Source organism: Polyodon spathula, chromosome 3 (assembly GCF_017654505.1).
Source record: "Polyodon spathula isolate WHYD16114869_AA chromosome 3, ASM1765450v1, whole genome shotgun sequence".
Taxonomy (NCBI): domain Eukaryota; kingdom Metazoa; phylum Chordata; class Actinopteri; order Acipenseriformes; family Polyodontidae; genus Polyodon; species Polyodon spathula.
This window is the reverse complement of record NC_054536.1, coordinates 62003814-62023058: the sequence shown is the minus strand read 5'-3', so window position 1 is coordinate 62023058 and position 19245 is coordinate 62003814. Positions and strand designations below refer to the sequence as shown.

The following is a 19245-nucleotide window of genomic DNA, read 5'->3' as shown; positions in this document are numbered from 1 at the left end:
GGACAATATGTGTTCACTTTAATTACTTGTTAAGAGAACTATGTAGTTGAAGAATCAGTTGATGCACTTTCTTTTAGCTTGTACTGTTATGTGAGGAACAAAAAACACTAAAACCTAGTGAAATAAAGTCTTGCATGTCTAGCTAATAATCCCCTTAATAAACTTAAAATAAACAGTATGTATGGAACAAATGACAAAGTGCTAACTTGAAACAAATTAAACTCGAAACTAATAGTGAGAAATTAGTGCCTATATTTCTTGTTCAACAGGATGCTTTCTTGCAGAGCTCTACACGTCACTGGTTTGAGAAAAACCTCTTCAGGGGACCTTTTACCTTGTACCAGGAAATTGTTGCACTAAGCCCCGAGAAAGACGTACTGTATCATTGGTTAGTGATGGGCAAACAGGGAGGGGCGCTGTTAGACTGAGCTCAATCTGATATCACATGTGTTCACTGGCAGTGTAACTGTGTAGTGTCGTCCCCCCCCCCCCCCCCCCGACTCGAGTTAGACTATAGGTACACAAGTGACCGTCACTACCCTTTATGAGCACCATGCTAATTCAAACATTTAAAGAAATAAGGAAGAGCCATCTAAAGCGGCAGCAAGGTGTTCTAGGATTTACCTAATGTTCAGGTAAGAAGTGGGTGCACAACAATTCGTCCCTGACAATAGTAATATTAATCTGAACGTACATCAGGTACTTCATAAATTTTAAGGTTCTGGAAGGCAAAGCACTACAGCCACTTGTACAGTTTGCATTCCACTGTGTTTGGGTCATTTAGGCATTTCATAAAAAATATCAAACAGCAGAGGGTTTTCAGGTCATTTCTTTAGCAGCTGCAATTTAATTTTTTTTCGGTGCTTCGCTGTCCGCTGTTTCACATACACACGAATGTCCTTCAAAATATCCTTCAAATAATGTAGAAGGATAATAATTATCCTTCAAATAATGTTTTAAATTAAATTTACAGCTTATTTAAAAAAAAAAAAAAAAAAAAACAAAAAAAAAAAAAAAAAAAAAAAAAAAAAAAAAAAAAAAAAAAAAAAAAAAAAAAAAACAAACAAAAAAAAAAAAAAAAAAAAAAAAAAAAAAAAAAAAAAAAAAAAAAAAAAAAAAAAAAAAACCTCACATATAGCTGTGGCAATTTGGCCGGTGATTGTGAACAGGTGTAGAGGTGATGCAGTGCAAAGGAAATCATAAACAATTGTAATCCAGTAGGAAAGTAGTTTTAATTGTAATCCGGGTCTGGCGACCAAATAATAAATCCCAGCAATAGACAACGATATGTATTGCACAGAGATAACGACAGGGTTACAGTCCCAAACAATAATCGCAGACGAATCTGCCCCACAATAATACGGCACACAGTCACCAGTCCTGGGTGCGTGTGGTCGTGCTCGTGGTCGGTGATAAACAATGTTATTTCATGACTATTGGTGCAGTGATGATCCGGCTTGTGCTGGCCCAAGTCGACAGCTCCGGATATGTGTTAGCTGTCTAGTGGTTCAATAAACACAGACAGTTACTAACAGACAATACAAACAAACACAACACTCACGAATATTCTTTTACGTTCTATTTTTATTTCTCCAGCAGTCACTACTGCAGCTCTCTAGGTCCTTCCAGGTTAAAGCGCAAACCCAAGCGAAGGAAAAAATTAAAGTTTCTCTGGCCCCTTTTATGCTACCCCGCATGATCCCTTGGTAAACGATTCCAGCTGCGTCTATAGCTTGCAGCTGCTACCTTATTTACCTTCCAGGTCAATACGTTCCTGCAACAGAGCCTCGCTTCCATCCAGGCTAACTGACTTCCCGACCTCGGAAACAAACTGTAAGGCCAGCCCGTCCAGACACTTTTCCTTTCGCTATTTAGCACCCTCACAGGTTGAGAGGGAGATTTACAACCAGAACTCATTGTATTTCTGTCACAATAACATATACCACATTACACATAACACTATGTAACACAATTTTTGTTCCTGGGTAGTAAGTGTTATTTCCTAATTGTAAATACAGTATAATCGTAAATCTCGAAAAACTACTCACTTCTAAATCTTTTGTAGTCATTTTTGTATTACTTTAGTATAAATACATGTTAATTTGGATTCATATGTTGTTTTTTTCTGACTTCATGTGAACGAAAAGACACACATTTGCCTGTTTTCCCATTGGAAATAGTGATATTTTGAAATATCACTGTCCTGGTCACAAAAACGAAATTTGTGGGGAATAATAGCCATTTTCTATACTTTTGAGGCATAAGCAATTAGGAAATAACACTTACTACCCAGGAACAAAAAAAAAAAAAAAAAATTTGTTACACGGTGTAATCACTTATTCTAATGATCATGTATGGTGTAAGGAGATCTGATTCTATGCTTAAAATTGCAGTGCTTTAAAATGCAACAGCACACTCCACATTCTGACTCCTTCCATGTCTTCAGTGTATATACATTGCTAATTTTGTGTAGAAATTTCAGTGACAGGAGAATTTTGTTGGCCAAGTTTAAACGGTTTGTTTTTATGAATTGTCTTTTTAAAGTGGTCTGCAGCAAGGTCTATATGCACACAACTCTTCTGTGTTGAGATGCTTTTGTTCAGTTCTTTCATGATGCCTGATGCTTCTAAATCTTTGTTTAAGATTTCTTTGGCTGATAATCTTGGATTTTTTTAGCTGCTCAGGCGATTCTCCAACCGACTAAGTGAAAATGTTTTGGAACACAATATGTTGCAAGTCTCTTGTGAAACTAATGGTTGTAATTTTAACGAACAGGCAGCAGGACATGTTAGACACGGGGGAAAAACAAAAGGGCTGGTTTCCTCATTTATGTTAATTTCCTTAAGTCATCATATAAACCTTTATTGGTTAACACTATCTGGAATAGGGATTTATCTATTAAAAATGAAGAAATCTGCTGGGAAACTATTTGGGATAATCTAAGCTTTGCTTCCAAAAATCCAAACCATCAGTTGATTAATTTTAATTCTCTTCATATGACTTACTTAACTCCTTGCAGACGCTACCAAATGAAACTTATCCCTGCCCCTGCATGTTCATACTGTCCCCTAGATACCGTTGGCTCCTTTTTACATATGGTTTGGGAGTGTCCTGTTGTTTTTTGGGATCAGGGTCTCTTCAACTTTGTCCACTGTCCTTGAGAAGAATAACCTTTGCTCTGCTAAGATATGTTATTACTGAATGATGACTCATCCCTCGAGCTATCATTGCAGCGGAAACGGATCTGGTTGGCCGATCTCACAGCAGCTAAAAAAAATGATAGTCCTTTGTTGGCAACCTCCACATTCCCTCCCCTACCGTCAATGGACCCTCGACTTTTTGATATAATTTATATGGAACTTTCTACTGCGCTGGTCCATGGCTCCGGGGAGAGGACTGTGCAGGCCTGGAAATCAGCTGCAGACTCCATTAGATCTTTGATTATTCGTTCAGTTTTATCTGGCTGATATTTGTTAGAGAGGTCCTTTTGTGGTGTGGGAGGGGGGTTTGGGTGAGGTGGTGGGGGGGGGGGGATGAAAATGTAAAACTTGGGGAATTATTGTATACAAACTGATATGGTTTTTGAATTCTCCCCAATAAACATTTGATCTCAAACAAAAAATGGGCCGCAGAATGGTGCATGTTATGCAGAGAAAATGTGTGGGTTTAGTATTTGAATTGAAAATGTACCAGCACATTGATTAAAGTGAGAATTTACAGCAATGGTTGCTATGCCAACTATGAATACATTTGCTAATCTATGAAACATTGTTTCTGAAACAAGCTGCAGGGCAATTACTAATGACACACTTTTTCATTGTGCGCTCACAAAAGTATATCTTTTTTTATATTGAAAATAGGAAACATGCTCAGTTATCTTATAGTGCATCAGGAAAAGGAATTAATCTTATTTCAGCTGTTTTCAATTAAAAGTTACTTTACTAATGTATATATTTTGCAAAGTTTCAGTTTTTTATTTTTTATGATTTGGCACTTGGAGGGGGCTTTTCAAAAAGCCTCCGAAACACCAATTTGAGTTTAATAGACTTCTTGATAATACCGTATTCCTTTTGATTTAAGATGCCATTGAATTTAAGACGCAGCCCAAATTTCGCACCCTTCATTTTTTAGGAAAAAATAAAACCTCAAATACACATTTACAAAGATACAACCTCAATTACTCATATAGAGGCAGTTTGCGTCCATCTTCTGTCACACAGTATTAGTTATGTGCTGCTTATCATTTCCGTCGTGATTTACTTGCACCTGTTTTTCTCCCAATTTGTGAGCGTGGTTTTACTTTGCATGTTGAAAAATATTGGGTTCTGTTTAGCATTTCTGATATGCCCAAGCTGGTATAGTTTGTTAGAATGGAGCCTAATACTGATGCACTGAAATTGTAAAAGCTTCTCTACGAATCCCTCAGGAGGCTAATGACGCTTCTTTGAAAATGGCTGTCGGTATGTCATGGATGATTCAAGGTTGGGCAGTAACGTTTTTGTTCATCTTTTCTCGACAGTAAGTCACGTTGCTGTTGTACTTCAATAGTCTTTTACTGGCAATTTAATACACGCATCGCTATACTTGAATTTAAGACGCAGGCCATTTTTGAGAAGAAAAAAACGTTTAAAGTGCATCTTAAATTTGAAGGAATATGGTACTGTATTTTGTCTGTTAAAAGCCAATGACTTGAATTTATATATTTATCTTAAAACATCTTGAAGTAACTTACAAAAAATAGATGGTGAGTAAGTAGATTCAAGAAAATGCACAGAGTCCTTTTCTTCAGTCAGTTGCCAGGTTTATTGAAATATGCAGGGAGTCTGGTCCCAGGTACAGGACAAACATACTCAACATTACAGTGTTTGCATGACATTAAATACCCTTCTGTATAGATGGTCCACCTCCCCTTTCTCTGACACTTAACCAATGGTCAAGGTAATTTAATTTATTGTGTGAGTGTTAATGTGTGTGTGTCTGTGTGTGTAGTCTAGTGTGACAACCTCTGAACTCAGTGCATTCTTCACACTCCTGGAGACAAAAGGTCCATACATCTGCCTTTTGTTATCTCCTTGCGACCCCCTTTGATGCCAGTGGGATTATCTCTTTTGATCTCTCTGAAGTCTTTAGAACCTGTTCCCTTCTAGTCCACAGCATTGTTCTCTCGTTAGCTTGCAGTCATTGTTGGGCAGTTTGTAGACGCAGCGTCTCTATCAATGGTTAGCAGTACATGCAATTTGAACCAAACAGTCTGCTATCTGCAATATTAGTCTCTTTTCAGAAAAGAACACCAGTATAGCTCTGCCAGTCCACATGCGTAGCAAACCTCTAATCAATTCTCGATCCATGTTTTCCAACACATCTTATGAAAGAAAAAAAGGTGGTAGATTGTATGCAAAATTAAATGGGGCACCAAGAGCTTCTGGTGCCCCAAGCGAGCGTAGATCAAAGGCAGGCCCTAAGCATACATATTTATGAGCAAACCAGTTGGTATAACACCTTGCATGAATCTTTTAAATGTAGCAGTACAATGCTGGAATTTAGCTTTCATTTTCAAAACAGCTCATTTGTGGTTTTAACCTTATTTATAAGGTCATGCAATGCAGGATTCTACATTATTGTGGAATGCTGGGTTTTTTAATTTTTTTAAAATCGCTGTCTTTATAGGTGTGTATGACTTGTTAGTTACTGAAATCTCAGTCAACAACTGAAGACAGATGGAGGATAATTTCATACCACTTAATTTGCACCGATGAAACGTAACCTGGTTAACCGTACTGATGGCATATCAAGTGCTTAGATGACCGATATGGTTGCATTCTTGTAGAACTTAAGGATGAAACTAAATATATTTCGATAAGGAATTGCATTAGTTCCATTACTTAGTTGAGCACAAGGTGGTTTCAATAAATACTTTGTTTTAAATATAGGTCTACTATGTGATTGTTTGGAATATTCAGTAGATTCAATAGGTAGGTGTTTATTTTTTAAATAATATTTTTATATATAATTTAGTCAAATAAACTGCTACCGAAGTAAGACCATTTTGCTACCTTCTTTCCAGGCAGGTAACAGATCCTCATTAATGCCTTGAAGTTAACTTGTAGCCCTTCATTTGTGTACTTTACTGTAGTGTTAATACTTACAGGCACCAATCATCCTGAGTTCTCTCTATACACGATAACACATGCAGATTCTGTATCTTGGTCTTGTTTCACAGCGGGAATGTTCTTTAATGTAGAGACACTTGCTTGCCATAGCATGTCATTCAACTACATAATGAACATGCTGATAAGGAGTTGCAGAGTACTGAGCAGGGCTGCTGTGAAGCTGGCAGTCAAACAAAGAACAGTGCCAAACTATAAAATGGTTGGCTTGTAGGTTTCCATATTATAATAAGACCAAGATACTCAGGCCACAGTATTATATGACAATACATTTATGGACTACTGTATGTTTTGTAATCCCCCCCCCCCCCTGCTACCTTGTTTACTATCTGTGTATTATTTCAATCGTACAGTATGTAGTGGGAATAGTCTAGTAAGGGGTTATAACCAAGGTTACCTCGTATTAGTATCATCACAGGGTCTCATTTTTCTTGTGTTCTAAACTTTGATTTGGGACATACTTTACAAGTTCACTGTTGTAAGATAAAAACAAATGTCAACTTTTTTCCTGGTACCGTACAGCATTTTTTGTGTGCGAGTCGACCATGGTAGTAATGTATAATATAACAATGTCTTTCTATATACCGTCTTTCGTAGTGGACCACCATCACAAAGAGCTTTGCAGAGGTAGGCTGTGAACTGTGCATTATATACAGTTACAATCGTACATTGATTTAACATGTCATCCGCAGTATGGAGCACAAGGAGGTTAAGTGACTTGCTCAGGGTCACACAGGGAGTCAACCAATGGCAGAGGTGGGATTTGAACTGGTGACAGTCGGTGCTAGAGGTGGGATTTGAAACCGTGACCTTCTGGTTACAAGCCCTGGACTTTAGCCACTAACACAATTGAGCTACAGCACAATAGGTTTTTTGGAATGGCTGCATATTTCAAAATGAATACAGTAACAGCTGTATTTTTAATTTTTTTAATATAGATTTCTGTATTACTCTTTTAATTGAAAGTGTTTCTGACTATAGATGACAGTAAAACAAACACAGATTCTTTCTACGGTGGTGTGTGCCTGGCTACTCTGTGCTGGTAGTGATGCACTAATGGCCATTCTTAATCGGTTAAATGGAACATTGGTGATGGTGTACAATTCCAAATGGAAAGGGATCTGAAGAGTCTTTACTGTGTTATAATGTATATCTACAGATAGAGCCAAAATAATATTTTCAGACATTTCTTGATTGGGAAAGACACAGACAATTTCTGTTATAATTTGATTTATCTGAGCAATTTGATTATCCGAATACCCGCCTGGTCCCAGTTAGTTTGGATAATGGAGGTTTGTTTTGCTGTAGCACGCAGGAGTTCTATAACATGCAGCTTTCTGTTCTAAAGTTTGAGTGGTTTTATTTTCTTTCCTGAAAACGTGACTTGCATGGAACTGTCTGCAAATACATTTTTAAAATTTAAGCTTTGAGGTGTGAGGATTTTGACATCTTGATTCTTCTCATGACTCACGTACTGAAAAGGGGCATCTCCCCAGTTGTTTGAAATAGTGTCCCAGCAGACCCTCTGGTATTTGTCTGTGTGGGCTGATTTGGTAGAGCATTCAGATTGACATCTTTACAAGTAGATTTTTTATCTTATCAACATGTTACTTTATTGGTTAGTACAATCCTACAAGAAAGATTGATTAACAAATAGGGGTGTTGCTTTTTAACTTGTTTTGTACCTTGTGGCAGTTACTGACTGTTCTCGCAGGTAAAAAGTCACGTTGAAGAGAAACACAGCTTGTCTCTTACCTTATTAAATGATTTCATCTATCATTACTCCCACCACCTGTACCTAGGTTCTGAATACAGGGGATAGCATTATTCTCTGCCCCCCCCCCAGTAATGGAATAAGAATAAAATATTTCCCTAAAAGTGAAATATTATCAAGATTTCATTGATTTAAATGTGTTTAGAGTTCTAACCGCAATTTGTCAAGAGTGAACACATTTTTACTTTCAAGGACTCCATATACTTGCAGATCAAGACTTATTTATGGCATTGATTTAACTTCAGGTTATTACCTGCATGCCACAGTTACAAAAACTAGGACCTTATGCCTTATATGCAATAAAACATATTTTATTAAACTTGGCTCGGGAGGGATTGCTTGAATTGATGGATTCCTTTACTGGATTGAAATGGTGATTACAATGTGTATCTGAATTGTCCATCAAGTAAGATTGTTGACCATAGTAAGTGGGCATCTGCAAGGTTCACTGCCTGACTGATGACTTAACTGGACATGAAGGATCTATACATGTTAAACTGGGCCCTCTTATCTGGAAAGCTTAGATTGCTGCATCAGGTATGAGTAATGCAGTATAGCACTTTTGTTTCTATTACAGTAGCTGATCGTGAGTCAGTTATTTTATTCTCGACTGTTCAGATCTGTGGAGTTGGACAGGGACCAGAAATAATGCAGCATTCATACTGAACTGTTTTGCTAAATGAATGAACCGTTGATACCTTGTGTTGTTTTTTGTTTTGTTTTTCCCCACCCTCTCCCTCCAGACTAAACATAAGCCGTTATATTCATCTGTTGCTAAACCAGCCTGATCTAATCAGGTCTCCTGAAGCCAAGAAAAACAATATCTTCCAGTGGTGGTTCAGTAAGGGGCGCTCATGCTGAGCCAAAGCTTAAACCATTCTCCCAGCATAATGACAGTGGGCTCTGTGCTGTGCGAGGTGATCTTCCAATGCTATTCAAATTCTAACGAATTCACAGCCCTCTTCTACCTACCTAATGTTTTTTTTTTCTTCAACAACCTGAGGGTTAAATACCACCTGTAGTGTCCTTTCCATTGGATGCACTTTAAGCAAATTATTTCAAGCCTCATGTACCAAACTCGTACTGTCAGCCCTAGTTCAAATTGTATTGATATCTCGCTGCTGCCAATAGAAACATATGGGATGTGTTGCTCAAATCACTTTCAATTCAATCCCAGGTTCAGGTGGCAGCAAGGCATAATCATATTCCTCCACTGTAAATGAGCCTGTTCTTGCCTACCAGTTTGCAGTACCTGCTCATCTCAGTATTGCTATTTTCATATGTCCCGCTTGTAGGTTGAAATGGTTTATTTGAAAATATTAAAAGATAGAATTCCACCCGTTTTAAAGGGGAATTCAAAATCTTCAGAACTGTAATAGATATTTTTGGAATGGGATTTTTTCTCATTTATTTTTTTAAAATAAAATACCAAAATGCAGACTTGTGGTTTTATTCTATAGTTACAAACTGGTAGTTCCTTTTTCCTTTTTTTTCTTTCAAATAAGTAATACTGCTTCCCTCGTACACTCTGATCTCCTACTACACTTTCATGGGGCTGAATTTCAGATTTAAAGGATGGATAACGTTACTGTGACTGCAATCTTCTTTGACATATTGGCTAAGGATATTCACTCTAGGAGTGCTCTGAATGCTTTAATTCTACATTAGCTTGGCATGTAAGCAACCAGTTGTCTTTTGAAAGCCTTGGTGCCAGTACCAAAAAGACAATTAGGGCATGTAAGAAAAGTTTTCCAATCTGTTTTCTGTTCCCACTTGTATTGTTTCTGAATATGCTTTTCAAAACAAGGCCATAGTTGACTATTATCATCATTATTGCTGTTGCAATAGATCTTTGAGTAAAATGCTGCTGAGAAACTAATAGGGCTGCAACGAAGGGTACATTTTGACCTTTCGAAGCTTTCTTTGGAACACATTACTGAAAGAAGGCTCGAACCTTTGATTGTACTCATTTGCATAATTTACTGGTGACCTCACCATAGCTACTAGTTTTTTGTATTTGATTTAAAATCCTGTTTTACAGGTAATCTATATATAAGGATTCAAACATTCACATGCAGTTTAAACAACACTAGTCATGTTTTTATCATTTAAATAAAAATACACATCGTTTGTGTACATGCAATTGATGCTGCTTGCGATACAGTAAGCTACAGTAAACTGCAGTGCCCTTGGGGAAAACAAAGCTTTATTTAATGGTCACAGTTCCAAGGAGGTTGTCAGTCACACTCAAATTTTACTGCTTTAATGCTACTACTAATAAAACAAATAATATGAACTTGCGCTTGTCAAGTGACCCCAGAGATTTGTGCCTCCTGTGATGCATCGAGTCACTTGCACAGTTTGCATTGAAATTTTTTTTTTGTTCGTATGGACATTTAACAAAAAAATTCCAAACAGCAGAGGGCTTGAGACATTTCTTTCAATACAGCTTACACTATACAGTACTTTGCTGTCGAAAAAATCTTCAATAATGCAAGTGCTCAATAAATGTTCTTGGAATTTACATCTCAGATTTCAAAAAGGCGCTCCGTGTGGAGTACAGAATGCACCCTATAGCCTGGAAGTGTCAACCGTAGACGGGCAGGTAGCAGTGAGCTGAGCCTAAAAATAATTAGCTATTCCAAATTGGGGAGAAAATGAAAAAAAAACGATTGCTGACTACTAAAAAAAAAAAAAAAAAAAAAAAAAAAAAAAAACATTTTGTTAGGGAATTAGGGAATCGAGTAACTGCATAACTTTGTTTTAATTGGCCAGGATTATTTCGCTTGCGCTACAATAAAGGAAACTACAATGCTTATTTACGTTTGCTTGGCTTGGGAAGTTGGCGCGTGGTGGACAGCGGGTGGTGATGTAATGGGTAAAAATAGCACTGTTTTTATATTGGTGACATTTGTTCAGAGAGAATAGCTGGCGGTATGCGAGGGTGGCGTTATAAAGGGGGGCGGTATAACACGGGACAACTATAATCTTATTGTGATTTAGATTCTCTATCTAAAAAGAAATACAGGAAAGGTAATTAAATTAAATTTACCACCTTATCTCAAAGTCCTTGGCAATACCATACAATAACTCAACATTCTGTTTGGCCTTCAACTAAGTTAATGTACAATATGCTTGTTCTTGTTGTATATCTGCTTCAATTTTAATTAAGTAGGCGACTGACTGGATGACTAACTCCACAAAACCTTCTCTTTTGCAATTTAACTGTTAGGGGGGAAAAAAGTAAAATAAATTGCTGTTAAAAAAAAAAAAAAAAAAAACTGAAGGAACAGATTATTGCCCCAAGAGCTCAGACTGAACTGAAATCCATAAGTTACAGGGCTTCTTATATATACTATATATTTTTTTTTGTTGTGTAGTATGGCACTAACTCCCTCCTAAAGAAGTACCTCCTCATTTTGAGTGAGTGGGCAGGAATAAGTCTTGCAGTTTAATATTGCCACTAGAGGGCAGAGGTGATGGCTCATGGGTGTGTGTGTATATAATGTGTTTTAATTGTTATATACACAAAGAGAAATTGAGTCAGACTCATCGTTGCAGTTAATTTTGGGCATTACAACACAACAGATTTCCTCCTGTTCTATAATATTTTTAGATGCATGTAGGCCAACACCATGCCCATCCACCCACTGCACACGCACACGCCTAGGCTATTTTAGACACACAAACACACGCATATGCATGTTTCCAGACCTCAAGAAATGTTCTGGCATTTGGTTGGGTATCGAGATCAGTTTAGTTCTCATGCACCATGTTGTGCCAGCAATATTGGATTCTAGGGTGTCTTTATAGAAATGATGGTACTTTGAACGAGACCACTGTAGCCCACAACTCTTCATTGTTTAACCCTTATGATGGGTGACCATACATAAGGTATTTTAAATCTACCATTCAAATTGCATTAGCCAGTCTGTCCCAATTGGCCAGAGGCAATACAACTCACTAGAGACAGAGATCTGGTGCATGTGGGTACTGTGTCATCTTGACCTGACTTGTGGTGTTAGGTGGACAACTCTTTATTGATCTACAAGTAGATTTTTACTTGCAGCATCAGTTAGATTCCAACTAGCCCTGCAGTGATCCATCACATATTGATTTTAAAAACTAATATACTCTTAATTTAAAGAAAAAAAAAAAGTAGAAATTCTCTTTCCCTGCCTCCTTGTAAAAGTAAAGTAGAGTAAGTGCTGTTCCTTAGCACAGAGTGGGCTCTAGTTTACACTGTGCTGCCGGGCTGAATTGTCATCCATGGAAATCGTTTGTAATGCAGTGTGTTCCCCCCTCTCTTTGCCAAGAGTCGTGACATTAACCAGTGAAGTGTGGGTGCAAGCAGTTGGGCTGATGTAATTGCTCACTTGTCTGCATTGGAAGTAAAAATAAATAAATAAAAATAATAATTCAGTACAGTTTCCTGTTTCAATATAAGCTAACCAACGGCTGGTGGTGACGCAGATAAGGGGTGAGGGGGAAGGGGTTGATAAGTAGAAACTGTGTAGAATGATACATGCACACAGCATTTTGCCTGGAACGTCAGTCTTTCCTACAGCACTTTCATTTACACTAATTTTTTGCTTAACCCTTCCTTATTGATTCACTCCCCCTCTTTCTCTCCCTTTCTAAGTTTCAAATTTGAAGAATAATTGCAATCCATTCTATAATACACAGCCTTTCATATACTGTACCTCATTTATCAGTGTTCATACAGTTGCAATAGTATCCTCTGGCTGTGTGCAAGTGCTTTATCATTTTCCCCTCTCTGCCTGTGGGAGAAGATGCAGAATGCTAATAGATCAGGTGGTTATCTGAAACCTTCCTGAAGGGCTCACCAAATCTCCTGTACACAAATACACTGTATAACTGGCTCTCGTCCATTGATTTTTATAGAGATTGCTAATTTGATCTGGTGCCACTAGAGTTGTATTAGAAGAAAGATAATTAAATGAAGATAGTCAAAATGGCTAATGTCTACTTTTTTTAAAGGCTCTAATAAATAAATAAATAAATAAATAATTTGCAAGGCCACACTGTCAACACTACATTAGACACACACAATGCAATATAGCACAATGCCTGGTTCTAACCCACTTCATGCTGTTCTATATGCTTTCCTTCCAGACCTTTAGATTGCTTTTATATGTTGCTATGTTTTCCCCTCTGTTACTAAGGACTTGAGTATGCATTGTGGCAGTAAACTATGCTCTGAAATGCACACATTTGCTACTGCTGCTGCTGTTGGAGAAGATATAAATATTTAGGCTTATTTTGAGTGCCAAAACACAGAGGTGTTTTATAAGACTTCAGAGCATCTGTCTAATCCCCAAAAGAAAATAACTTTAGGCAGTGACATATTTGATTGAATGGTTTTAAAGTGAATGTATTTTAATTATTTCCAAAACCCACTGTATTGAGGTTTGTCTTATCCCAAAGATACATTTGTCAACACCTAATCAGAATTCATGTTTAACTGAATTCAAATGCTGTTTCACACTTTCACCTATAATATGTAGAGCACAGAAGGCAGGTGGTGTGGAAAATTGCCCTAATTTTCTAAATGGGCGCCAGATTGCGTCTGACTGGTCTACTGTGAGTAAGGTACAGTGCCCCATCTTAGTCTTTCCTTCTTAACGTTTTGAACTGGCTTCACATGGCATTGGAATAATATGCATAAATGCATGATTCTGGTGACTGTTAATGGAGACCAGCGTACTTTTCTCCTGTCCATATGCCACACATTCACAAAAATACTAATGGCTGGAAAAATCCTCTAGCGCCACACGCATTCTACTGGTTCACTATCTCTTGTTGAAAATGCCACATACTAACCCTGCATGCGGTCCCACCTAAATTGTCAGGTTTTTTAAAATAAATTCAAAATATAGTAAATTGTTTTACTCTTTGGTACTAAAATGCTGGTTTTATTCTATCATTCCACGTTTATAGCATTATTCACAAACTTAACTCCGCTGTAGAATACTATTGCAGTAATTCAAAAATGGCAAGCTTTAAGTATTTGCAACAATCATAACAAAACAATAGAATTGCAAAAGCTTCATTTAATTGAAACATACTTTTAAAAACAGTAGCGAAATTTCACAGCTGTGTTGTTGCCGCATGGAAATAAAACAGTAATCAACCTTTTAACCTGTACAAAAAAATAAAATATAATTACTTGTATAAACTAAAGCATTCAAATCAACAAGAACACACACAAACTATTTCAAATAGTGTGTGTCACTACTGTAAATCAAGACTGAAAAGCTGCTGCTTTATGCCATGGCTTGATAATAACTTTGATTATTTCAGTTTTCATGTGTTGATTTAAAAAAATAAATACATAACATTTTAATTCTACAGCAAGTTACAAAGTTATATAATGTACTGAATAAATAGTACATGGCAGAGAAGTTTGCAGCACTAAAAATAGAGTACAACTACTTTCCATATCTGATTTTAATTAAAGTAAATTGCTTAAGGATTGATACTTATGAACACAACAATGATATAATATTGCTTATTTATTGATTTATTTATTGACATGTTAGCAGTTAAAATATTCTTTGCTTGAGGTTGTTTTGAATGTGGTGCTGGGTGAGAATATTTATGCATTTTAAATTTTTTAACACAAAAATTACAGCAAAACCAGTTACGAGATAACAGGAAAGTAAACCATTATTGCAGGGCAATGCCTGGTGCTGATAAGCTGAAGCAATAAACATTAACCCTTGCAAGGCAATGCTTAGTGGTAATTGATTGAACACTAAACCAATATCTACATCCCAAAACAAATTGGTTGATACAGTTGTTTCACAACATTATTCAGCTTGACTTTTCTCATGGTCCAGTGGTTCACAGATTCAAACTTGTAAGCCAAGTTGAGAATGAAAAGCTGCAAAAGCCTGGTAGTTGATTTAAGGTATTGTAACTAGGGCTTCTGATTTTCATAATTTGGTGTAGCCAAACACTAGAAAAAACATGGAAATTATTACTTAATTCACGTTGACCCACCCTTTCCCATTAAAACGAGGTTACAATTTGGAATGGAGGCTTGTTCATGGGATTTAAAGCTGTATTACAGTTGATAGAGGATTTAAAACAGAATTGTAAATTGTGGCTAAATGCAAAAAAATGCCTATGCACAAAAACCCCAGAAGAATGTGCCCGTGAGCAAAGGAAAGAACTTAAGTGCGCAAGTACTGTCGAGTTACGACCCTGTACATATTATCAGAAAAAAAACGCCCAAGCATTTTGGAAAGTAACCGAAAACAACAATGTCATACAGTATTTAAAAAGCAAAAAAAAGTACCAAAAAAGGATATATAGAAGCCCTAATTTATAACCCTGTTTTGAACTGCATGTGGGACTGCTAGTGTAGTGTAGTACTGGTTGTAATTGTTTACAAAATGAACCAAAATGGCAAGCCATTACCAGCTTCTATTCTGCATTCATTAATGTTATAACCAATGCCGAGAAAGCAGAGAAACAGATTTTTAAACTTTGTTGTAAAATAAATGTATTAATTACTGTAGCTGCTACACTGAATATTTACAATTTCAGTCCTTTTAAAACTTGCACAGAAAGCAGTAGGTGATTAGGTGTTTTATTCCAAAATTTAGTTATTTCATAGAAACTTAAGTTTTTAATGTTTACTGGTAACTATAACAGTATTGTATAATGATGGAACTTTAGTCTGGAGACTTAAGGATCTTCTTGCACCTTCGCACAATGGATTTAAAATAAAGTCCTCTTATGCATAGCATTGATAATGGTTCAGAGGTTCTGATACTCTTGCTGCAGCATGAATTGAGATGAAATCTGAAAATTAGTCATAAGGTTAACTATCTCTAGGACTGAACCTGTGAGTTTGACAAGCAGATTTAATCAATTCTGGGTATTCAAGGATCATGAGGCTGAACGAGACAGTGGTGGCATTGCATGTACGGTATTTCAAAAACAAATGCTACATTTGGGGTTGTACACATAGGAAGCCTTAAATGGGGCCGACTTGTCCAAGTGAAAAAACAGTCGAAATACTGACAAGGCACTTTCTGTTGCATGTTCACCCATTTTTTTTGTTTCATCCTGCAGCTGAAATAGCAAGGTGCTGTAGGTTTCTCCTGTTCTGTACAATAATAAAACTCTCGCTGGGTTTGCATTTTGTTAGCGCTTTATCTTTTAATGCACCCTGTTCTTTCTGCCCATGGAAACTGGAACAATGGAAGAAACTGCTTTAATGGTATCTTCGTTCAAGGGAGTCCCTTCAGTTTTAGTTTCCTTAACCTCTGCAGTGCCTCAAAGCAGCCGATTCATGAAATGACCCTGACATGTTGCGGTGTGTAATGGCACTAGTGATTTAATGCAGTCAGACAAACTTTTTATGTTTATGATGGGCAACTGTCCCCTGATATGTACAAATCGGTATCTTTTTTAAATTTCCCCTAAATTTTAGTGTGTCATGGCTCTTTGCATAGAACAGACTGCACGAACACTACTACTACTTACTACAGCAAGCTATTAATTCCAATATAAGCAAAACAAAAAGTCTTTGAAGACGTTTTTTACAATTTACAGGTTTTATGGTCATAATTAACTAAAACTTTCCTTTAAAAGTTTTGGGCTTTATCAATAAATATACAATCAAGCATTTTAAAAAAAAAAATAATAAAAATAATAATTTGCTGATCACTGGCTGTTCTCAAGGTTAAACTGGAGCATCAGTGTGTGCCGGTTTTAATCAGCGATTTGGTCCTGGTAATGGAGTTGAGTTCTGTGAAGCAGACTGAAAAGAGCCAGTTGGACTGTATGAGAAGTTATGAAATTACATTTTGTAAGTTGACTTCCCTTCCAAGTTCAACCCCTGGAACGCATTGGTGATGCAGTTGACCTTAGGGACCTGTGACGGATTCTCAAGAAAGATCTTTTTTAAATTTTTTTTTAAATCTATTGCCACTGAATGTTTCTTGAATTCCCTTTTTCGAAGTTTTTTTTTTTTTTCTTGCACTTCTCTTATCAGTATCTTGGACCACACAGAGTTGCACAGAATGACAGGGAAGAATTATTTAATTTTTTGCTTTACTAGCTTTGAATGGAAACTGTAATGCACTTTTTTCATTCTCTCTTCAAAGTGCTTGTGTGGGCTGGTTCGGTGCCACACAAGTTGTGAAGCATGATGCTTTACAGCATTGTCCTTCTGCGCTCGGGTACTGTGACTCGGAGTCCTTGCCAGGAACTTGCAGCAATGATGAGAATGCAGATCTGGTCCTCGTTGGCCCGCAGCTCCATTTCTAAGTAAACTGCAGAGATTTTGCTTCTAAAGGGGCAATAAAGCCAGAGCTGGAAACCCCACACAGTACAATACAGCAAGCCTACAATTCAAAAGTCTGGGTGTGTATTCATAAACTATGCAGCTGCTTCAGTTTGTCCAGTCTTTTTTAACCTGTTGATGTTTTTGATGTACTGTACACTGTTAATCCTGAGCATAATTTTTTTTTGTTTACATTCCTCAAATATTTAACTGTAGGGACAATAGCTACCTCCCTTGCCCAGATGTCATTCTGAACCAATAGGTGTGCTTCAGGTTATAAATTACATATTCAAGCTCTGCAATAAGAACCAAAATATGAACTGTTATACAAAACACCTCTGTAGTACAACTTTAATCTGAAACGGTATGCATTGGTAGTCGTTTAGAAAATTAATAATTTTATAATCTATGTTGCATGGGTGAAAGATCTGTCAAAATGGCCTCTTCACAGTAGTTTTTGCACTGTAGTCATGCTGAAATCCATTACAATAGTACGAGTGCCTCTGGACATGAAAATCAATAGTGCTTTGTTAGCAACAAGGCCATTAAGTGCTTTCTGTCTGGGTTTGCTTCGATGGATTAGGCCTCTGAAGTGGGGTCCACCTTGTTGTGCTTGACTTAGCATGGTCTTTATCGCCATGACACCCTCATGTCTTTCCCTGTGGCCGTTATTTTCCAACTAATGCATCATTCCTCATTGCTTTAGTGCTGTTCTGTGTCTTGTTTAAGTGTAATTAAATGACACTGCTGCTCCTCACAAATTTAAAAGCAAGGTTTGCAGTGGTGATCGGCATTGATGGGTTTAAAGTCTTGAAATTTTAAATATACAGTCGACTTCAGTTTGTAGCTTTCCCCCCATGTTTGCTAGACTTTAATTGTCCCTGAAGTCCTTATAAACTGTTTTGACAAGTAGTATTGAGCATGGTGAGATGAGAGCCCAGGGTTTTGAAAACTGATTTTGTAAAAGGGGGAAGAGGGAATGAGTACTTTCCACCTTGGGTCCCTGCATGTCAAAGGAAGTGATGGGCAGTAGTTTAACCAAGTATCAGACTCCCATCCCTAAATAAATCTCGTTGTGTTCTGTTGCAGGTTGTGCTGAAGATCATTAAGCACTATCAGGAGGAAGGGCAGGGTAATGAAGTGGTCCAGGGAGTGCTGCTAGGACTGGTGGTGGAAGACAGGCTTGAGATCACCAACTGTTTCCCTTTCCCTCAGCACACAGAGGATGACGCTGACTTTGATGAAGGTAAATGGCCTTTTAAGTTGGGATGGTGCTTGGTGATATTGTGAGATTGTCTGCTAAAGTGACAGAATGTCAGCATTGGTTAACATGCAGGACCAGAGTTGCCAATTAAACGCCAGGTCATAACTGTAGATAAACCTGCGGCTTTCCCTAGTACCATATAGCCAAGACAGTGGCACTGTTTGTTGACAATGTGAAGCATATGAAAGGATTAGCTATATCACATGCAACAAATGGGTATGCTAGTTATATACAGGAAATTTAACTTGATTTTCTCCCTTGCTACATTCAACCACAAGGGGCACTGTGCCTGCAACAATTCCAATGTGAAACTGCAATGAAAACAATGCCATTGTGCTGTCAAAAAACTGGAAGTGGTATATATATGCAATAACACTGGCATGTGCGTATATATATATATATAACAATATATATATATATATATATATATATATTATCTAATCATATATATATATATATATATATATATATATATATATATATATATATATATATATATATATATATATATATATATATATATATATATATATATATAATATATATATATATATATATATATATATATATATATATATATATATATATATATATATATATATAATATAATTCATGTATTACATTCCCTAAGTAGACTACTTTTGGTTTTACCGTATTCCATCGAATTTGCTTCTCAAAAATATCTTGAATTAGATTACAGCATAGTGATGCGTGTATT

General features: G+C 36.9%; 1 protein-coding gene across 1 annotated transcript in view; it reads left to right on the top strand.

The window, feature by feature from the left end:
• Positions 1 to 19245, top strand: part of LOC121313276 (eukaryotic translation initiation factor 3 subunit H) — a 119138-nt gene that overhangs the window by 13492 nt on the left and 86401 nt on the right. Inside the window, exon 2 of the mRNA XM_041245646.1 lies at positions 18353 to 18509. Coding sequence (XP_041101580.1) covers positions 18353 to 18509 — 157 coding nt within the window. The remainder of the gene's footprint in view (positions 1 to 18352; positions 18510 to 19245) is intronic.